General features: G+C 38.2%; 1 protein-coding gene across 7 annotated transcripts in view; it reads right to left on the reverse strand.

Moving 5' to 3' along the window:
- Positions 1-19149, reverse strand: part of LOC126263777 (AP-1 complex subunit gamma-1) — a 200149-nt gene that overhangs the window by 141242 nt on the left and 39758 nt on the right. For all 7 annotated transcript variants that reach the window (XM_049960942.1, XM_049960941.1, XM_049960946.1 and 4 more), the window contains 2 exons: positions 16275-16421; positions 9501-9739 (listed from right to left, as the gene is read on the reverse strand). In XM_049960942.1, the coding sequence (XP_049816899.1) occupies positions 9501-9739; positions 16275-16421 (386 nt within the window). The remainder of the gene's footprint in view (positions 1-9500; positions 9740-16274; positions 16422-19149) is intronic.

Genomic DNA, 19149 nt, shown 5'->3' on the forward strand with positions numbered 1-19149 from the left:
AGATCAAATGTTACACCCTGGCTCAAACTGTTTACTCAGTGAAATTTTTATGTTGACTACACAAGAATGTAAGCAAATCACTAATACACACAAAAAAAACTTTCAGTGTAAAAAAACAACAAACATACACACACACACACACACACACACACACACACACACACACACACACACACACACAAATGATGCATGGAATTTTTGCACTTATCGAATCACCTACCTTCTTTGCTCCAAAAATCTGCTGTTATGAATCCAAACTGTTTATTTAGCAGGTGCTTGTTGTTTTTGTAACTGTATGAGGTTTAACAATTGTGAGTGATTGCAAGTACATCAGAATGAAGAACCAGATTAATGTTTCATTCCACAAGTGGCCATTAAAAATTTTGGATGTTTTCACAAATGAGAAATATGATGATATGGTTTACTTTTATTGCTATGTTAGTGCTACTGCTGCAATTTTGAACTTTGTTAAACCAAGATCATTGTAATCCCCCATCCAGAAGTCTTAGCAGACTGCACGAATATGGAAATAGGCTTTCCAGTGTGTGATTTATCTGAATAAGAAATTCAACAAAATATACTGAAAATAAACACTTTGTTAACACACTCCAGTGCAGCCCTGCTACTGGCCCATGATGACTTTTTGCACATGTCCATGCCACTTTCTAGGAACATATATATTGCATATATTACATGCATACAGCTTGTACCCATTTTATCTAAATCTTGTGCAGTGTCTTCAGGCTGAAAGCAGCACTGTATTAGTTGACTTTGTCACTGCTGCTTACTGATGAAGCCACATTTACACAGGATGGAATCAATAATCGATACAATAGCCATCAATGATGGCAGGACACATCACATTTTACAGTGAAAAATTTTTCCAATTATACTTCACAATCAATGTGTACTACGGCATGATACGATATATTCATGGAATCTGTGTTCCTGGAGAAATGAATAATGACACAATAGTTGCATTTTTTTAAATAAAAAAATTTAACAACAAGATAATGATCTGCTGGTCACACAAAATGCAATGTTTTTCCAACTTTGAACCCCTCCTAATTTTTACTCTGTTTCAAGTACACATTCCCTAATCCATGGCTTAGTCATGGCAACATCTTTATCTTGCTGCCATGATTCTCAGACTTAAGAACACTAGTTTTGTTTATTAGATTGGACAAAGTCAGGAACATACAGAAGAAATGTGAATGCATGAACTGAACAGCTTGATTGCATCATGGACACTGCTGCCCTCATAAAGCACTGCTAACTTGCATTAGAAAGCAACAGAAAATGCCCTCCAGAGAGTGAACTGAAGTTGGTGACAAATTTTTCAATGTATGACTAAGTGTCATGTTAACAATCGACTATTGTTTTCTCTTGTAATGCATACATTAGGAATGCCTATTGATGTACGTCTCTCAGATCTGAATAAGATTATGTCTTGGAATAATAAGTAAGTATTATTTTCTATCACAATACACCAAAAGTTTCTTTTTCTTAATTATAAGTAAAGGTGCTGCAATTTATCATATAGGTTGTCCACAAAATGCGATTAATTTTTGTGGTTCCTAATCCAGGTTTTAATTGTGTTTTGCATATATGTTATGGAAAGCAGAACAGTCAATATAATGAATCCTCCATTTTCAGAGGCCTGTCAGTGCATGAAAGCTTGGCTGTTCTTGAGGAGGAGCAAGAAGATACCCAGATACATTATTATGCCTCCTGAAGCTTTGGTGACAACAGACAATGATTCTTGTGAAGAAAGTGGTAGTGGACCCAGGCAACTTGAGGCTGATGAAGAAACAATTTTGACCAACAAGAACAAGTTAGGTTGTGAAACTGAGAATGATTGCTCTCATGATCATAAACTAGAAAATGTCAATTCAGATGAAACAGAAAGACTATAAATCTTAAAAACTGTAATCAAGAGATTGGAGAAGGGAGGACCCGCAAAGTGTTAACACTTTATTTCCTGACAGTGATCACAGTAAATACAGAACCTTGCTGCAGTTCAGGTCTTTAGACCATTTTGTAATAATGAAATAGTTAAATTTATCATCACTGAATCAACAAAACATGTTTTACTCAAGAACTGTTCAGATACCAAGATAAAATATGAAGAGATAAATGGTTTTCTAGGCATTTTAATTCCCTCAGGTTATAATCCTCTACATACCAGTAGACGTTACTGGGGTTCTGGGTTGAACATAATAAATGAAATGGAGCATGATAACATATGCTGGCAGACACAAATGCAAACAATTTTTGGATGATATTCCCACCAGATCTTGATACAGAGCATGGTGCATAAACACAAACATGCATTATCTAGTGTGTTTCCAAATATACAAAGGTAGTAGATAGCCACAAAGGAACGAAGTGAACATGAAAGCATTTGGAAAAGGCTCTTCACATCTAGTTCACATGATCAGTTCACTTCCTAGGGAAAGTAAAACTCTCCCCTACAGATTTCACTTTGACAACCTGTTTACATCACAAACAATGTTGGTTCACCTGAAGGAACAGGGTTATGGCACTACAGACGATTAGTCAGAACTGTCTAAGACAATGTCCAAAATGAATAAATGAATAAGAGAGCAGATTTTGATTCCAAGAGCAACAAGGAAAGTGGAATGATAAATACCAGATGGCTACACAGTCTGCAGTAACAATTACTTTGACCAGCCATGGCATCAATCCAGTCAGCTACGTGGGCTAATGCTCCAGACACAAGAAAAGAATCCTCGTACCCTGACTATTTGTTATTGAATGAATTCAAATCTCTTGTCTTCCCCCACAGTTTTTATCCTCTACAGCTCCCTCCAGTACCATACACTTTATCTCTTACTGTCCTAACACATCTTATCGTCCTGTTCCTTCCTCTTGTCAGTGTTTTCCACACGTTGCATTCTTCACTGATTCAGTAGAGAACCTCCTCATTGCTTACCTTGTCAGTCCATCTAATTTCCATCCTCCTACAGAGGTAGATCTCAAATACTTCAATACCCTTCTTCTTGTTTTCCCATAGTCCCTGATACACTTCCATACAACACTGTGCTTCAGACGTAAATTTTCAGAAATTTTTTTTCTCAAATTAAGACCTATGTATGTTACTAGTAAAATTCTCTTGTCCATGAATGTTCTCTCTACCTGTGCTAGTATGTTTTTATGTCTTCCTTGTTCTGTCTGACATGAGTAATTTTGCTTCCAAAGTAGCAGAATTCCTCAGCTTTGTCTATTTTGTGATCATCAATTTTGAAGTTAAGTTTATCATTAATATCATTTCTATTACATCTCATTACCTTTGTCTTTTTCTGGTTTACGTTCAATCCATATTCTGTACCATTACATCGTTCATTCCATCCAACGGATCCTGTAATTCTTCTTCACAATCACTGAGGATAACAACGTTATCAGCAAATCATATAATTTATATCCTTTCACTGTCAATTTTAATCGCACTCTTGAACTTTTCTTTTTTTTCCGTCACTGCTTCTTCGATGTATAGATTGAACACTAGGAGCAAAAAATTACATCCCTGTCTTACACTTTTTCTACTCTGAGCACTTTGTTCTTGATCTTCCACAGCCATATTGTTCCCCTCTTGGTTCTTGTGTGTACTGTATATTACCCATCTTTCCCTATAGCTTATTCCCAATTTTCTCAGTATATTTAACATCTCTCACAATTTTATGATGTTAATTACTTTTTTCTTGGTTGACATCTTGATTTTTCTTAATCCTTGCTACCATTATCAAGCACTATGTAAGTACTGCCTCTCTCATACATTTATCTTACTGAAAGAAATGATGACCGTCATCTAAATAATCTTCAATTATCTTTTTCATTCTTTTGTGTACTATCCTTGTCAGAAGTTTGGATGCATGAGCTCTTAAACTGACTGTGTGACAGTTCTCATACTTGCTTCCCTTGCTGTCTTTGGAACTGTATGGATGATATTTTTCCAAATATCTGATGGTATTTCACCAATCTCATAGACTCTGCACACCAACTATAGTAATAGGTTTGTTGGCGCTTCTCCCGATATTTTAGAAATTCCATTGGAATGTTGTCCATCCTCCTGCCTTATTTGATCGCAAGTCTTCCATAGCTCTGTTAAATCTGATTCTAATACTGGACGGCCGATGTCATCCATGTCAAGTTCAACTGCTTATTCTATCAGGTCATCAGACAAGGCCTTCCCTCACAGAGACTCCAATGTACTCTTTCCACCTATCTGCTCTCTCCTCTGTGCCTAACAGTGGACTACCCACTGCACTCTTAATGTTATCCCCCCCTTGCTTTTAATTTCACCGAAAGTTGTTTCGACTTTTCTATATGCTGAGTCAGTTCTTCAAACCATCATTTCTTTTTAGTTTCTCCACATCTTTTACACAGCCATTTCGCTTTAGCCTCCCTGCAATTCCTGCTTATTGTATTCAAGTGATTCGTATTCCTGAACTTACTTCCTTTGTCAAACAATTGAAATATTTCATCTGTTACCCAATGTTCCTTTTCAGTTACCTACCTTGTACCTATGTTTGTCTGTCCTACATCTGTAATTGTCGTTTTTAAAGATGTCCAATCTTCTTCAGCTGAACTGCCTACTTGGGGTTCCCTTATCACAACACCCACACCTTTAGCAATCTTCAGGACATCTTGCCATTACTCATTACTTCAGTATCACACATCCTTCCACATTTGATTTTTTTGGATGATTCTCTTTAAACTTCAATTTACTTTTCATCAGCACTAAATTCTGATTCAGGTCTATATCTGCACGACCCAATATCTGATTTGGGAATCTCTGTCTGACCATGATTTAATCCAACTGGCCCCTTTCCGTGTCTGGATCTTTTCCATGTACACTTCCTCTTGTGATTATGGAACAGAGTATTCGCTATTACCATCTGAAATTTATTGAAGAAGTCAATTAGTCTTTCCCTCTCACTCATACTTCAAAGCCCATATTCCCCATTACTCTTTCTTCTGTCTCTTCTCCTACAACCACATTCGAATCTGTCAAGACCATTAGATTTTCATCTCCCTTTACATATTTAATCACCCTTTCAATATCCTCATATACTTTCTCTATTTCTTCATCTGCTGCTTGTGATTCTGGCATGCATATTGTTGTCAGTGTCAGCTGGCTGTCGAAGCTGATGAGACCAACACTGAACTGTTTACAGTAGCCCACTCTCTGCCCTACTTTCCTTTTCATAATGAATCCTGTGCCTATTATACCATTCTCCACTGCTGCTGATATTACCATATATTTGTCTGACCAGAAATTGTCTTCTTTTCATTTTCCTTTTCCCTGATCCCTATTATAATTAGATTCAATCTTTTCATTTCCTTTTTCAGATTTTTTTAGTTTTCCTGTAAGGTTGAAACTTCTAAAATTCCAAGTTCTGACTCTAGAATGTCATCCTGTCATTGATTATTTCATCTATTTCTCAGGGTCACCTCCTCCTTGGCAGTCCCCTCCAGGATATCAAATGGGAGATTAATCCAAAATCTTCTGCCAATGAAGAAATCATAATGACTCTAGGAGATTCAAATGGGGAATAACCCTGAATTTTCTGCCAACTGGAGAGATAATCATGACAGTTTTTCCAATTACAGGCCATATGTCCTGTAGATATATGTTGTGTCTTTTATATAGTGGTTTCCATTGCCTTCTGCATCCTCAACCGGTTCACTGCTAATTCATCCACCTTTTAAGGGCAGTTTCCCAATCCAGGTAAAGAGATTGCCTTGATCTATGTCCCCCCTCCAACCCCTTTTGCAAGGTCTTTGGCAGAATGAGGGTGACTTCTTACGGCAGAAGTCTTCAGCCATCATTGCTGAGGATTTTTAATCAAAATTTCACCAATGGCTGGGTTCCAATACAGGACTGGGACATTTTGATTAACAGTCAAAGACACTACCCTAAACCACTGGTTCAATACTAACAGGTGAGTGTTAGAGAAAAGAAACGGTGGTGGGTGACTTCCAATGCAACAATCCCTGAAGGTTCTAATAAGCCTGCACATAATCCATATCAAGGTAGAGTGCTGCACTAGAGGAGATATGAGGAGGAAAAACTTCTGGTAGCTATGGTATCACAGAAGAAAAGAAGAGTCTGCACTGTACAGGAACTCCGAGAACAATGTGCTGTAAATGTGATACTTGTTTGTACTTAGTGTGATTTGGACCATATCACAGAGAGTGAGTACTATTGCTTAAAAACAACATGAATGGCATAACTGCATTATTTTATTTGTTGTCATGTATTCCATTTTAAATTTATGTTCTCCCTAGTGTGACATATAGGTTACATATTCTTGTTTAAATTATTATTTTTGTTTTGTTTTGCTGTGTGTGTGTGTTTTTTTTTTTTTTTACTGCATCATGCCAAAATGGCTGGACAGATTTGGATGAAATTTGACACGGAGATAGTTTCTACCCTGGATTAACACACAGGCTACTTTTAAAAGTGTGCAGTGCAAGATATTTATTTACTTGAAGGATATAATGTGAAACATGGAAATAATAACTGAGCTCTGTGCAATGATCAATGAAAAGTAACAGAAGGAAGACCAATCAAAAAGCATAATGAATTAACGATTATTTCCAGATTGAACACTGTGTTATGACACATTGCGTTTCAAGGGAACATGGTGTCGAAGATTTATCACAAACCCAATATTCTTGGTATAATTCACTCTAAATGTCAGTTAAAGTCATATTTGCAGTAACAGCCTTAATGAGCTTCTCGTACATCAAACGAAATAGCAACATTAGAATATTCCAGGTAGCTACACAGTTAAGAGACATCACATTACCTAACTGAATTGTGTACAACCCTGGTTCGCATCCTGATGCAGTGAATTATTATTATTATTATTATTATTATTATTACTGTGGGAGCTTCTTATTGGAAACTGATATAATTATAACACTGCTTCCCATTAATATTTGGTTTTTTAAAAATTGTTTTATGAGGTTGCTCACACCCAGTATTATCAACATCAGAAAACTGACAAGTTCCTTAGCTCCTGGTCATCTATGGAATCAGCGTGAAGACTTATAACAATGGTGTTACTTACAAGCAATATGACAAACTGAGAGATGTCCTTTAAATGTAGGACATCATAGGATGTTAGTGAGGTTGGATTGTTATAAGTGAGCTTATCTGCTGGTAACAGGCACACACGCGAGGACAGGTAACATTGCTTAATATTCAAATGTTATAAAATCTGTGATGCATCGAACCAGAAATTGCTTATTTTCTTTCTCTGTGAAGTTAGTAGGTCTGTTACCCATTCAAGCTGAAACGACTGGATAGATTTTGATGATCTTTGGAATGTAGCTAGCCTAAACTCTGAATTAACACACAGGCTGTCTTTTATTGCAAAACAAATAACTTTGTGTGGGATGGCTATGAGACTATTGCTCCCAAGGGATGTGTAATGTGATTAAAAATTCATAGCTGAAAGTTAACCATCACTTGAATGCATTAAGTGTGGCTAGAGATTAGTTTTTAACTGTTTCAACAAATGAAGGAAGTACGTACACAAATCTATGAAAGCAGAATTCCTGTTGAATTCGCTGCTGGTCCAGCTGACAGCTAATATGAGAGTTCAACTCTACAACGACCGTGATGTGCTCTATGCTCAATATCTCCTCAAAATCAGTGAGGACCTCATGGAAATGGATGCAGATGGCCTAATAAAATATGAAAGCCACTTCTGTAATGTTATAAGCTCAGAAGATAACCTAGTTAATGAGGTTTTTCCAAGCTTACATGAAAGCTTGAGCAACAAGGAGTGGTTATGTGGAAGATTTATCTTGGCATCTAAGTCTGAATTGGTGGAAAAAAAATCAATAAAAAAATTATCGCTCCAGTACCAGGTGAGGTGGCCACCTACACATCAATCAACACAGTGATGAGGAGAGATGACAATGTCATATCCTGTAGAGTTTCTAAATTCATTAGAGCTGTCGGCAGTGCTGTCATCCAAGATGGAGCTGAAGCCCCCCTGGATGCATCACGATTGTGCAATGGCACCAGGTTACGCATCAAGGACATGAGAAAGCATTATGTGCCATCCTATATCGCTGGTGGAACCATGGAAGAGAGAGTATTAATATCACAAATTCCCATCAGCCCAAACAAATTTTCCATTCCATTTTTAACACTTGCAGTACCTCCTGAAAGTGGCCTTCTCAATCATTACAAATAAGAGTCAAGGACAAATGTTAAAAGTGGCAGGTATTCATCTGGGCACCCCATGTTTCTCGTATGGACAGCTCTACGTTGGCTGCTCATGTGTATCAAGAACCAGAAATTTCTAAACGGAAAACAGGAAGTCTCAGACCATAGTTTATACAGACGTATTGCACCGGTTTTCCGGCTTTCCACACATAGTAAGATAATTATGATATTTTCTGCACTAGCCACGTCACAAACAGTTGTGCAAATATTTACTCCCTTTCCTGGCACATTTTGTACTTTGCTACTCAATCACGTAAAAATTTTTTCCTTAAGCAAACGAGAGGGTTTTAAGGGACCAGTGTTCTGCCGCCATTTCGCTGGACTGCAAGTGGCTCATACTGCAATACCTTCAAGAGAATGTTTGTGATGGCACATATGTGTGGGTAGTAAGTTTCGGCATCAATGTTTCCTTACAACTGACGGTTTAACTGTAGATACCACCCCCCCCCCCCCCCCGGGCCCAGCTAGTAAACATATAATTACCTTATTTGTAAAATATAGAAACGAAAATTAATTGATGTAGAAATAAGCTAAAACTGATCATGGTTTGCTGACAATCTATTGTGGACTGCCAAAACTGCATTGTGTAATAATTAAATAAAAAGGATTACCGACTGAGGTTTTGCCTTCTTATAATAAGGGCTATTCTATATGAACTGTGGAGATTGACTGACAGTTACAACTGGTCTGACTGCGAATAAATCACTATTATGCAAATGGTACTGAAAGCATTTGCAGAAAACTGCTGCATCATTGTGGTAGTTGTTGTCCATGTCATCCAAAGACTGTTTTAATGCAGCTCGCCATACTAGTCTGCAGTGTGCAAGCCTCTTCATTTCTGAATAACTACTGCAATCTACATCCTTTCGAACCTACTTATTTATTCACCCCTTAATGGAGAAATGTTTATGAAATTTAGAAATTTATCGTAGTATATAAATCCTGATCAATGTTTAGAAATTAATAACAAAAACCCTTGTAATTTAGTAGTAGTAGTAATAATAATAATAATAATAATAATAATAATAATAATAATAATAACATTAATAATAAATATTTACATCTGTATCTAGGGAACTGTTCAAAGTAGAGCATAACTTTATGAACTTGTTTTTGAGGCAATTGACTATCTTTGCTAGTTCCAGCAACACTGACCGTCCCTCCTAAGATACAATTTTAATATTAATTCCAGAATACAAGAATTTTATTCTCCAGAAGATGTAGAACATACCATGGTTCTTCTCTGACAGAAGTGACCTTGTCGCTGGTAAAAAAATTTCCATTAGTTCTGGTACTTTTCGAATAATTCTGAAAGCACATAATGCTGCTTTTTTCCTGATGTAAGCATTAGGAGATTTCATGAGTCGTTCCACTTCTGCAGCAAGGTCTCTTGACATTTCTGGGGATGCTATTGCTCCTAGTGTACAAAGAGCTAATCCAACAACAAACTGTGTAGAGCTGTTCAGATCACTGAAACAATTTACAAAACAGTTATATACTTATACATAAACAGTAAACTTTAAGTTAACAATACAATTTGTTTTGTCACTGTACTTAAAACCAAATCTGCAGTGTCAACAAAAGGCCTCTGCTGTTTACACACATTTACAAAAAATAGGTATCGGGAACAACTGTATTCTTGTGCATCTATTTGAAGAAAATTTTGGTGTCATAGTTTCTGTTCATACAGTAACTTCTGGGAGAGTAGTAATTGGGAATTCGTTAAACCACAGACCGTAACTGAGGAAACTTGATGCAAATATAACACTGACCATAATTAAAGTATGCAAAAGAGTGTATGAAAGAAATGGTAATAATCATATATGAGAGCATCATGCCAACTAACACAATGTAACAAGTTAGGTTATCTGATGTATGTAGATTGTATAACATAACTAAATAATAATAATAATAATAATAATAATAATAGTAATAGGATTGACAACAGGAAACGTGCATAATTTCCCCTCCACTCACTTTTTGTTAGTGTTAAAAACTTTGAAGTACATGAATCTCATGATTTCTGTAAATGTACGAGAGCTTTAAAAATGAAATGAAATTAGTACTTTAAAACAATGCAAATAACACAGAATACAATTTTATTATAACAACAAAAACAATCAATTTTTGACAAAATAATTTAATTGGATAAATAAATAATCTACTCACCAAGTGGCGGCAGAACATTTACATAAAAGAAGATTATAATTAGCCAAGCTTTCGGAGCCAGTGTCTCCTCCTTGGCAGAAAGGTTGAAGTCTCCCCCGAGCTGCAGTTCTGAGTGACTGTCCTGAAATCTATCCCTTTTTCTACACCTCTCTAACCCTTTTCCTTCCCCTTCGACCCTTCTGCCTGAATAAGGAGCCACTGGCTCCTATAGCTTGCCTAATTATAACCTTCTTTAATGTGTATGTTCTGCTGTCACTTGGTGAGTAGATTTGTTATCCATCCAGTTGAGTTATTTTGTCTGAATATAATTTTATTGCTTCAGTTTCATTTATTAAGTGAGGTGTTTTCCCCAATTTCAGAAAGTCTGTATACATTCTGAGTTTTATTGTCATATGGTTCAAATCTTGGATAAAACTTTTCTCTGTGCACAATAGCAATCTTTCTCATTAACCCATTAGTTTTAGTGCCCTCCACCATAATTCATTACAAAATCAACCAATTAGTGAGCAGCATTATATCATAAACGTGATAAGACTGAACTTTTACTGATTTCTTTGACAACATAAATTTTTATAATTTTGCTACGCTTATTTAAGGATTGATGAATCGCTGTTCTTTCATTCCTGTGTTAGTAGTTGTAAGAAGCAGTCCACTACATGGAATGTTTTGCCGTTGAATCTAAACATTTTTCCATGCAGCCTGAATCACATCACACCATGGCTTTAGAGAAGTATAACAACTGAAATATGTAATTCTTCTGGTTCAAAATTTGTACGTAGTTCCTTTACATACCAACATTACATACCATATATTTAAATTCCTGCAACACCGTTTGTAGTGTGAGGAAACAAGCTACACTTTCAGGGTTACATAAAAGTAATGCTAAGTCCTAACGTGCACACTTAAAGAAAAAATTCCAGGCATTATTCTATTATGCCCATTGTCATTGAAATTTTGTGTTATTTTAGGCTTATTGGGATTGTGATAGAAAGAATATTATCCCCGAAAATTGCCCCTTTCCAAAGAAGAAGAAAAGTAGAGGTAGATGAAAGAGGTTCTGCAATGGAACTTTGATTTTACATTCTCTGATTTTAAGTTTCTCATGATTCTACACCATAAATTTATAGTCCCCATGAAAAACAATAAGATCAATGTTAAAAAAAAAATCCCTAATTTTACATTTCTTCCTAGTGAGGTTTACCTCAATTCTACATTCTTACTCGATGCCTCGCTTGACTCCATGCCATTTTGTCCTACTGACATTTGATGTGACCAAATGAGTTATAAATGGCACACCTTGAATCCTGCAGGGCTGTCCATAAATCTGTAAGAGTTCGAGCGGATGGAGATCTCTTCAGAACAGCATGTAGCACGGCATCCCAGATATGCTCAATAATGTTCATGTCTGGGGAGTTTGGTGGCCAGTGGAAGTGTTCAAACTCAGAAGAGTATTCCTGGAGCCATTCTGTAGCAATTCTGGACGTGTGGAGTGTCACATTGTCCTGCTGGAATTCCCAAAGTCCGTCAGAATGCACAATGGACATGGATGGCTGCAGGTGATCAGACAGGATGCTTACGTATGTGTCACCTGTCAGTGTCATACCTATAAGTATCATGGGTCTCATGTCATTCCAAAAGCACTCGCCCATACCATTACAGTGCCTCTACCAACTTGAACAGTTTCCTGCTAACATGCAGGGTCCATGGATTCATGAGGTTGTTTCCATACCCATACATGTGAATCGGCTCGATAAAATTTGAAACAAGACTCGTCTGACCAGGCAACATGTTTCCAGTAATCAACAGTCCAATGTTGGTGTTGACAGGCCCAGGCGAGGTGTAAAGCTTGCCTAATTTAGTAAACTCATCTATGTCAATTACACACTGAAGTGACCAAAGTCATGGGATACCTCTTAATACTGTGTCAGACCTCCTTTTGCCCAGTGCATTGCAGCACTATGTGGCATGAACTCAACAAGTCGTTGGAAGTCCCCTGCAGAAACAGTGAGTCACGCTGCCTCCACAGCTGTCTATAATGGCAAAAATCTTGCTGGTGCAGAGTTTTGGGCATAAAATGACCTCTTGATTGTGTCCCATAAACGTTCAATGGACTTCATGTTGCTCGATGTCGGTGGCCAAATCATTCACTCAAATTGTCCAGAATGTTTTTCAAATCAATTGTGAACAGTTGTGAGGCTATGATATGGCACATTGTCATCCATAAAAATTCCAATGTTGTTTGGGAACACGAAGTCCATGAATGGCTGCAAATGTTCTCCAGTAGCCAAACATATCTATTTCCAATCAATGATCGGTTCAGTTGGACCAGAGTACCCAGTCCGTTCCACATAAACACAGCCCACACCATTATGGAGTCACCACCAGCTTGCACAGTGCTTCATTTACAACCTGGGTTCATGGCTTCATAGGATCTGCGCCATACTTGAACGCTACCGTCAGCTCTTGACAACTGAAATTGACACTCATCTGAACAGTCCATCGTTTTCCAGTCATCTAGGATCCAACCAATATGGTCACGAGCCCAGGAGAGGCGCTGCAGGTGATGCCATGCTGTTAGCAAAGGCAGTTGTGTTGCCTGTCTTCTGCCACAGTCCATTAATGTCAAATTTCGCTGCACTGTCCTAATGGATATGTTCATCATATGTCTCACACTGATTTCTGCAGTTATTTCATGCAGTGTTGCTTGTCTGTTAGCAATGACAACTCTACACAAATGATGTTATGTAAAGTCATTAAGTGGAGGCCACTGGCCACTGTGTTTCCTGTTGCGAGAGGTAATCCCTGAAATTTGGCGTTCTCAGCACACTCCTGACACTCTGGATCTCAGTTTATTAAATTCCTTAATGATTTCCAAAATGGAATGTCCCGTAAGTTTAGCTCCAGATACCATTCCGTGTTCTAAGACTGTCAATTCCTGTCACGTGGCTATAGTTACGTCCAAAACATTGTCACATGAATCACCGGAGTACAAATAATGGCTCTGCCAATGCACTGCCTCTTTATACCTTAGAAATGTGTCATTACCACCACCTGTGTATGTGCATATCACTATCCCATGATTTTTGTCACCTCACTGTATTATTACAGAAGGAATTTTCAGCTGCACCACTTTCTCTACCTTCCCTCATTTGCAGTATAAATTGCATCAGACTCAAGTAAATCACTTATTCTAGCAAAACTGGTATCTGATGTCATTTCGGTGATTACAAAATTGAATCAAATTTATAAGACCACTTGCCAATATGACGTTGAACTCCCACTGGCCTGGGTTCATACACTGATTCAATTGGGGAGGCAGTCATAAAGCTAATGTATGCTCTCCTGAGGCAAGCTGTGCTACAACTGTTGCAAAAAATCCTTGATACCCTGGATACTGGCAATAGGATGGAGTTGACATCTGAGCTGGCTCTGCACATTCCTTTGGGTGACAGATCTGGGGATCTTGCTGGCCTCTACATCACACAGACGGTTCATAGAGAGATATGCCTTGTGATAACAATCACTGTTCTGTTGAAACTTAGCAACTATATATCAGCACATGAGAGGTAGCTCACGAGGAAGAGGATGTCCACGCTGTATCCTGGTGTCATCAGTTTTCCCTCAGTCACTATTGGCCATGACCTCAAGTCATACGCAATGGCTCCCCATATCATGATGCCAGGAGTAACTACACTGTACTTCTCCAAAACATCAAGAGAATGATACCTCTCGTCATGTCCCCGTCATATGCACCAGTGACGCTTACCCAGAGTAGCGCAGAAATATGATTTATTGCTGAACAGAATGTGGCAGTAGTCCTTTGCTTCCTGGTCACAGCACCACTACAAGCACTGCTATTTGTATTGTAGTATTAACATCAGCTTAGGCAATGGGACATTAATTCCCTAGTCTGGTTACTCCTAGTCTCTGTGCAAACAGTGTGGGATGACAGAATGTTGCAGGGTGTCCATTGCTTACCATCTCAGATGGCAGGTGTAGATGTGAGAGGTTACAATGTGCTTGGTGCCAAATACTGCAATCCTCCCATGATGTAGTCACACATGACTGACTGTAAGCTTGTAAACTAGTATGCCTGCACTTATGTTCCCATGCAGTACAACACTGGGCCACTGTCACATACAAATGCCCCACAAATCTGGATACTGCAAGATTCGACCAGCTGGTTAAATTAAAACCCACAGCGAGGCTCCTTTGAAACTCTGCCAGGTGCTCACAAAACTGCTTCACACAAGGATGCACCACATATTCCTGTACTTCACAGTGATTTCTCACTATCTTATGCTATTCGTGCCCCTTGTACAAAGGTCACTTGATAAGTCTGGTAATTTTCATGAAAGAATGGAATATTTTTGTTACACCTCCATGGCTCGTTAGCTTTATTATTCCAAGGTTTGTATAAAGAATTTCAACACTGTACAGCATAAGGTTCACTGCTGAAAGTCGTCTGAATTGGTCAGTGTGTAGACTGTGACTAAAAATGGAGAAAACGGAGTTTCATGCTGTAATTAAACATTTTCATTTGAAGGTTTAGACTGCTGCACAAATCAAAACAGAATTGGATGAAGTTCACAAGGACTCTGCACCATCACTGAAGATCATTTACTTTTGGATTAATGAATTTAAATGTGGTCGGACAACAACTACTGAAGATGAAACATGCTCCAGCTGTCCAATTGGGGTCGCCACATAGCAAACCAGTGACTAAGTCTTGTGATATGGTAATGCAACACTGCCTAATAAAAACTCGCGAGATTGCTGCAACTATATGCATCTTAACTGAGCGAATGCATAGTATGCTACACAGGTAAGTGGCTACGAAGAAGCTGTATGCGAGGTGGGTGAGGAAATTGCTCACAGCCGACCAAAAGTGCATCCAGCACAATGTTTTAACATAATGTCTGGCGATGTTTAGTAATAAACTGCAGAACTTTTTGTTCCAATTTGTGACTGGTGACGAGACATGGATCCATCACCACACCCAAACCAAAACAATGGACAAAGGCTGGCGAACGTGCACCAAGAAGGCAAAGATCATTTTGTCAGCGGGTAAAGTTATGGCCACTGCTTTTTGGAAGCCCCAAGAAATGATCTTCAAGTATTACTTAAAAAAAGAAAGAACCATAACTGGACCCTATCATGCTTCATTGCTGGACTGTTTAAAATTTGCATTAGCTGAAAAGACCAATGTTGGCATGTAAAAAAACTGTTCTTTCACAATGATACTGCACCATCCCACATGCCAGTGATAAAATAGTGGAACTGCACGAGTTTGGCCTCAAATTGGTTCATCATCTGCCCTATTCACCAGACTTAGCCCCAAGTGACTTCTTCCTGGTTCCTAACATGACACTTTAGCTAGCTCGGAAGAAATTTTCATCAAATGGGGAAGTGACAGTTGCCATCAATGAGTATTATGCAGAATTGACAAACCTATATTCCAGATGGGGTGAAAAAGCTTGAGATAATCACTGGACCAAGTGTATATTCCTCAAGCTATGCTGAGAAGTAAGGTGAGTTGTAAATGAGAAACTTTTTTCTTGCTTTTTACCAGACTTACCAAACCACTGGTGTATAACCAACCAGGGCCAGTAACAACACTAAACAGAAACTATGTTATTGCATTCTTACGAATTTCAACCTGCCACAAAGAATTGCAGCTCTCTTCATTTACATACCAGCCATGTGTGTATGTGTATAAAGTTACACTGACATCCAATTGTGTCTTCTGTGTGATTCACTTTTTTGTCTGGCAATGTATTTTAAACATTTCAAATCCCCAAATCAAAAAGTATTTTTGAAAGTGCTGTAAACTTACTTTTTGAGGCAGTTTGTAATAAGCAGATGCACATCTTGGCGTTCATCCAATAACAACATGGCACCTAGGTACCCTATTCGCTTGTCGGTAAAGCGTGGAGAGGCAATCAGTTTTAGACATTCAAGCTGACCGAAATGGGCAGGGTACCTGTAAAACAATTTTATGAATATTAAATCATTTTATGTATTCTGAATACCTTTACACAACACACTTACTAAAAGTATATAGACAGGCTATTAACAAGAAATAGATGATGACATTAGAAACACTAAATATACTGATTTTGAGGAGTTTACTTCATCCCAACAATTAACTTCATTAAAAAGTAATTGATGTGCACAATGGCCCCCAAAATTCTCGCACTACGCAAAGGACTACAGTACATTTTATAGAAACATTTCACCTGTCTTTGTTATACTGTAAGGTTCTGAATGAAATACAAACAACTATACGTAATTGCTCACCATATAGGTGAAGCACTGAGTGATTAAGAGTCACAAAGTGTAAAATCAAGCACATCTAAGTACAGTGTGAGTGTGTGATGGTTAAAATTTACGTTGTTGGAATCCACTGACCTATAAGAGAACTCCAAAGAAAAGCAAATGCATTTTGGATCTAAAAATATAATTTTTTAGTGTATCTGTGTATGAGAAAAGGGATTTGGCAGGTGTATAAGATTGTGAGGAGGGAATGCAATATGTTTGAACTGTAGAAAACAGGTAGGGAAAGGAACAGGAAGAAAAAACTTCTATATACTGATACAGACTAAACAAAAATTAAAAAAAAAAAAAAATATGAGAAGTTGGATTCATGGAAGATACATCCTTTCTGAACTACTGTTCCACTTGGAAATGGTAGAATATCTATAACATAAACCACCTCAGAATGCAAAAAATGGTAAAATTGTGAAGTAGGGTTGCTCATTGTCAATGCTGATAGTCTATAATAGATTAGTATAAGGACAGTCTTATATTTACAGATAAAGTTTTGGCAAATGAGGCATGTGCAGATTTATTTTGAAGTATTCGGAAGGATTAGAGGGGGAACGGTGCCACCAGCTTGGCTGAGAACTACGATGAATGTGGGGGGGGGACTAGTGAGATGGCTGCAAATTTCATAATGCTGTCAAACATGGGAATGTATACAACATACCTTGGCTGTTTATTAACAGCCAACACATTTAAAATTGGACAACCAACCAACAACAGTGTCTAATTCAGCAGGAGATGGTTAAAGTCTACACAGGAGCCAGTGACTGACTTAGGTGTTTTGTGCAGCAATAGTGTCAATTCTCACTGTGAGGCTCGATGGGAACAAAAGTTGGTGTCAGCTGCTGGTTCTAAGCAGCCAATTAAAAAGCAGGGGCACATGAAAGCCAGATCACACATTCTTTTATTATTGCAAGGGCCAGCTGCAGGGCCAACAAGAATGTCATCCATCTGTATGCTGAGTAAGACTACATAGTCATAAGAAACACAGGCGTGAAATGCACTATTTATTCGGAAAAAAACAGCTGTGTTCGCTGATACCAACACAACCACAATGTCAAAAGGTGGTGGTGGTGGGTAGTGTTTAACGTCCCGTCGACTACGAGGTCATTAGAGACGGAGCGCAAGCTCAGGTTAGGGAAGGATTGGGAAGGAAATCGGCCGTGCCCTGTCAAAGGAACCATCCCGGCATTTACCTGAAACGATTTAGGGAAATCACGGAAAACCTAAATCAGGATGGCCGGAGACGGGATTGAACCGTCGTCCTCCCGAATGCGAGTCCAGTGTGCTAACCACAATGTCAAAAATCACAACATATTTGGAAGAAACAGCCAAATATTTCTGAGTTTTTTCCCCTCCTTGCACTATCAAAATGTAATTTAGAAAAGGTGTGAAGTTAACGTTTTAGGCAGCTATATAATATCAATAAAACATCATGTTGTTGTTATTGTCTTCAGTCCAGAAACTGGTTTGATGTAGCTCTCCATGCTGCTCTATCCTGTGCAAGCTGCTTCATCTCTAAGTACTGCAGCCTACATCCTTCTGAATCCGCTTAGTGTATTCATCTCTTGGTCTCCCTCTACAATTTCTACCATAAATGCTTTCGTCCGATACTAAATTGGTGATCCCTTGATACCTCAGAGTGTGTTCTACCAACCGACCCCTTCTTCTAGTCAAGTGGTGCCACAAATTCCTCTTGTCCCCAATTCTATTCAGTACCTTCTCATTAGTTACATGATCTACCCATCTACTTTTCAGCAATCTTCTGTAGCACCACATTTCAAAAGCTTCTGCTCTCTTCATGTCTAAACTATTTATCGTCCATGTTTCACTTCCATATATGGCTACACTCCATACAAATATTTTCAGAAACAACTTCCTGACACTTAAATCTATACTCGATGTTAACAAATTTCTCTTCTTCAGAAACGCTTTCCTTGCCATTGCCAGTCTACATTTTGTATCCTCTCTACTTCGGCCATCAGCAGTTACTTTGATCCCCAAATAGCAAAACTCATTTACTACTTTAAGTGTCTCATTTCTGATCTAATTCCCTTAGCACCACCTGATTTAATTTGACTACATTCAATTATCCTCGTTTTACTTTTGTTGATGTTCATCTTATATTCTCCTTTCAAGACACTGTCCATTCCATTCCACTGCTCTTCCAGATTCTTTGCTGTCTCTGACAAAATTACAATGTCATCGACAAACCTCAGAGTTTTTATTTCTTCTCCATGGATTCTAGTTCCTACTCCAAATTTTTCTTTTGTTTCCTCTACTGCTTGCCCAATATACAGATTGAATAACATCGGGGATAGGCTACAACCCTACCTCAATCCCTTCCCAATCACTGCTTCCTTTTCATGAGCCTCGAATGTTATAAC

The sequence above is a fragment of the Schistocerca nitens genome, chromosome 1 (genome assembly GCF_023898315.1).
Source record: "Schistocerca nitens isolate TAMUIC-IGC-003100 chromosome 1, iqSchNite1.1, whole genome shotgun sequence".
NCBI classification, from domain to species: domain Eukaryota; kingdom Metazoa; phylum Arthropoda; class Insecta; order Orthoptera; family Acrididae; genus Schistocerca; species Schistocerca nitens.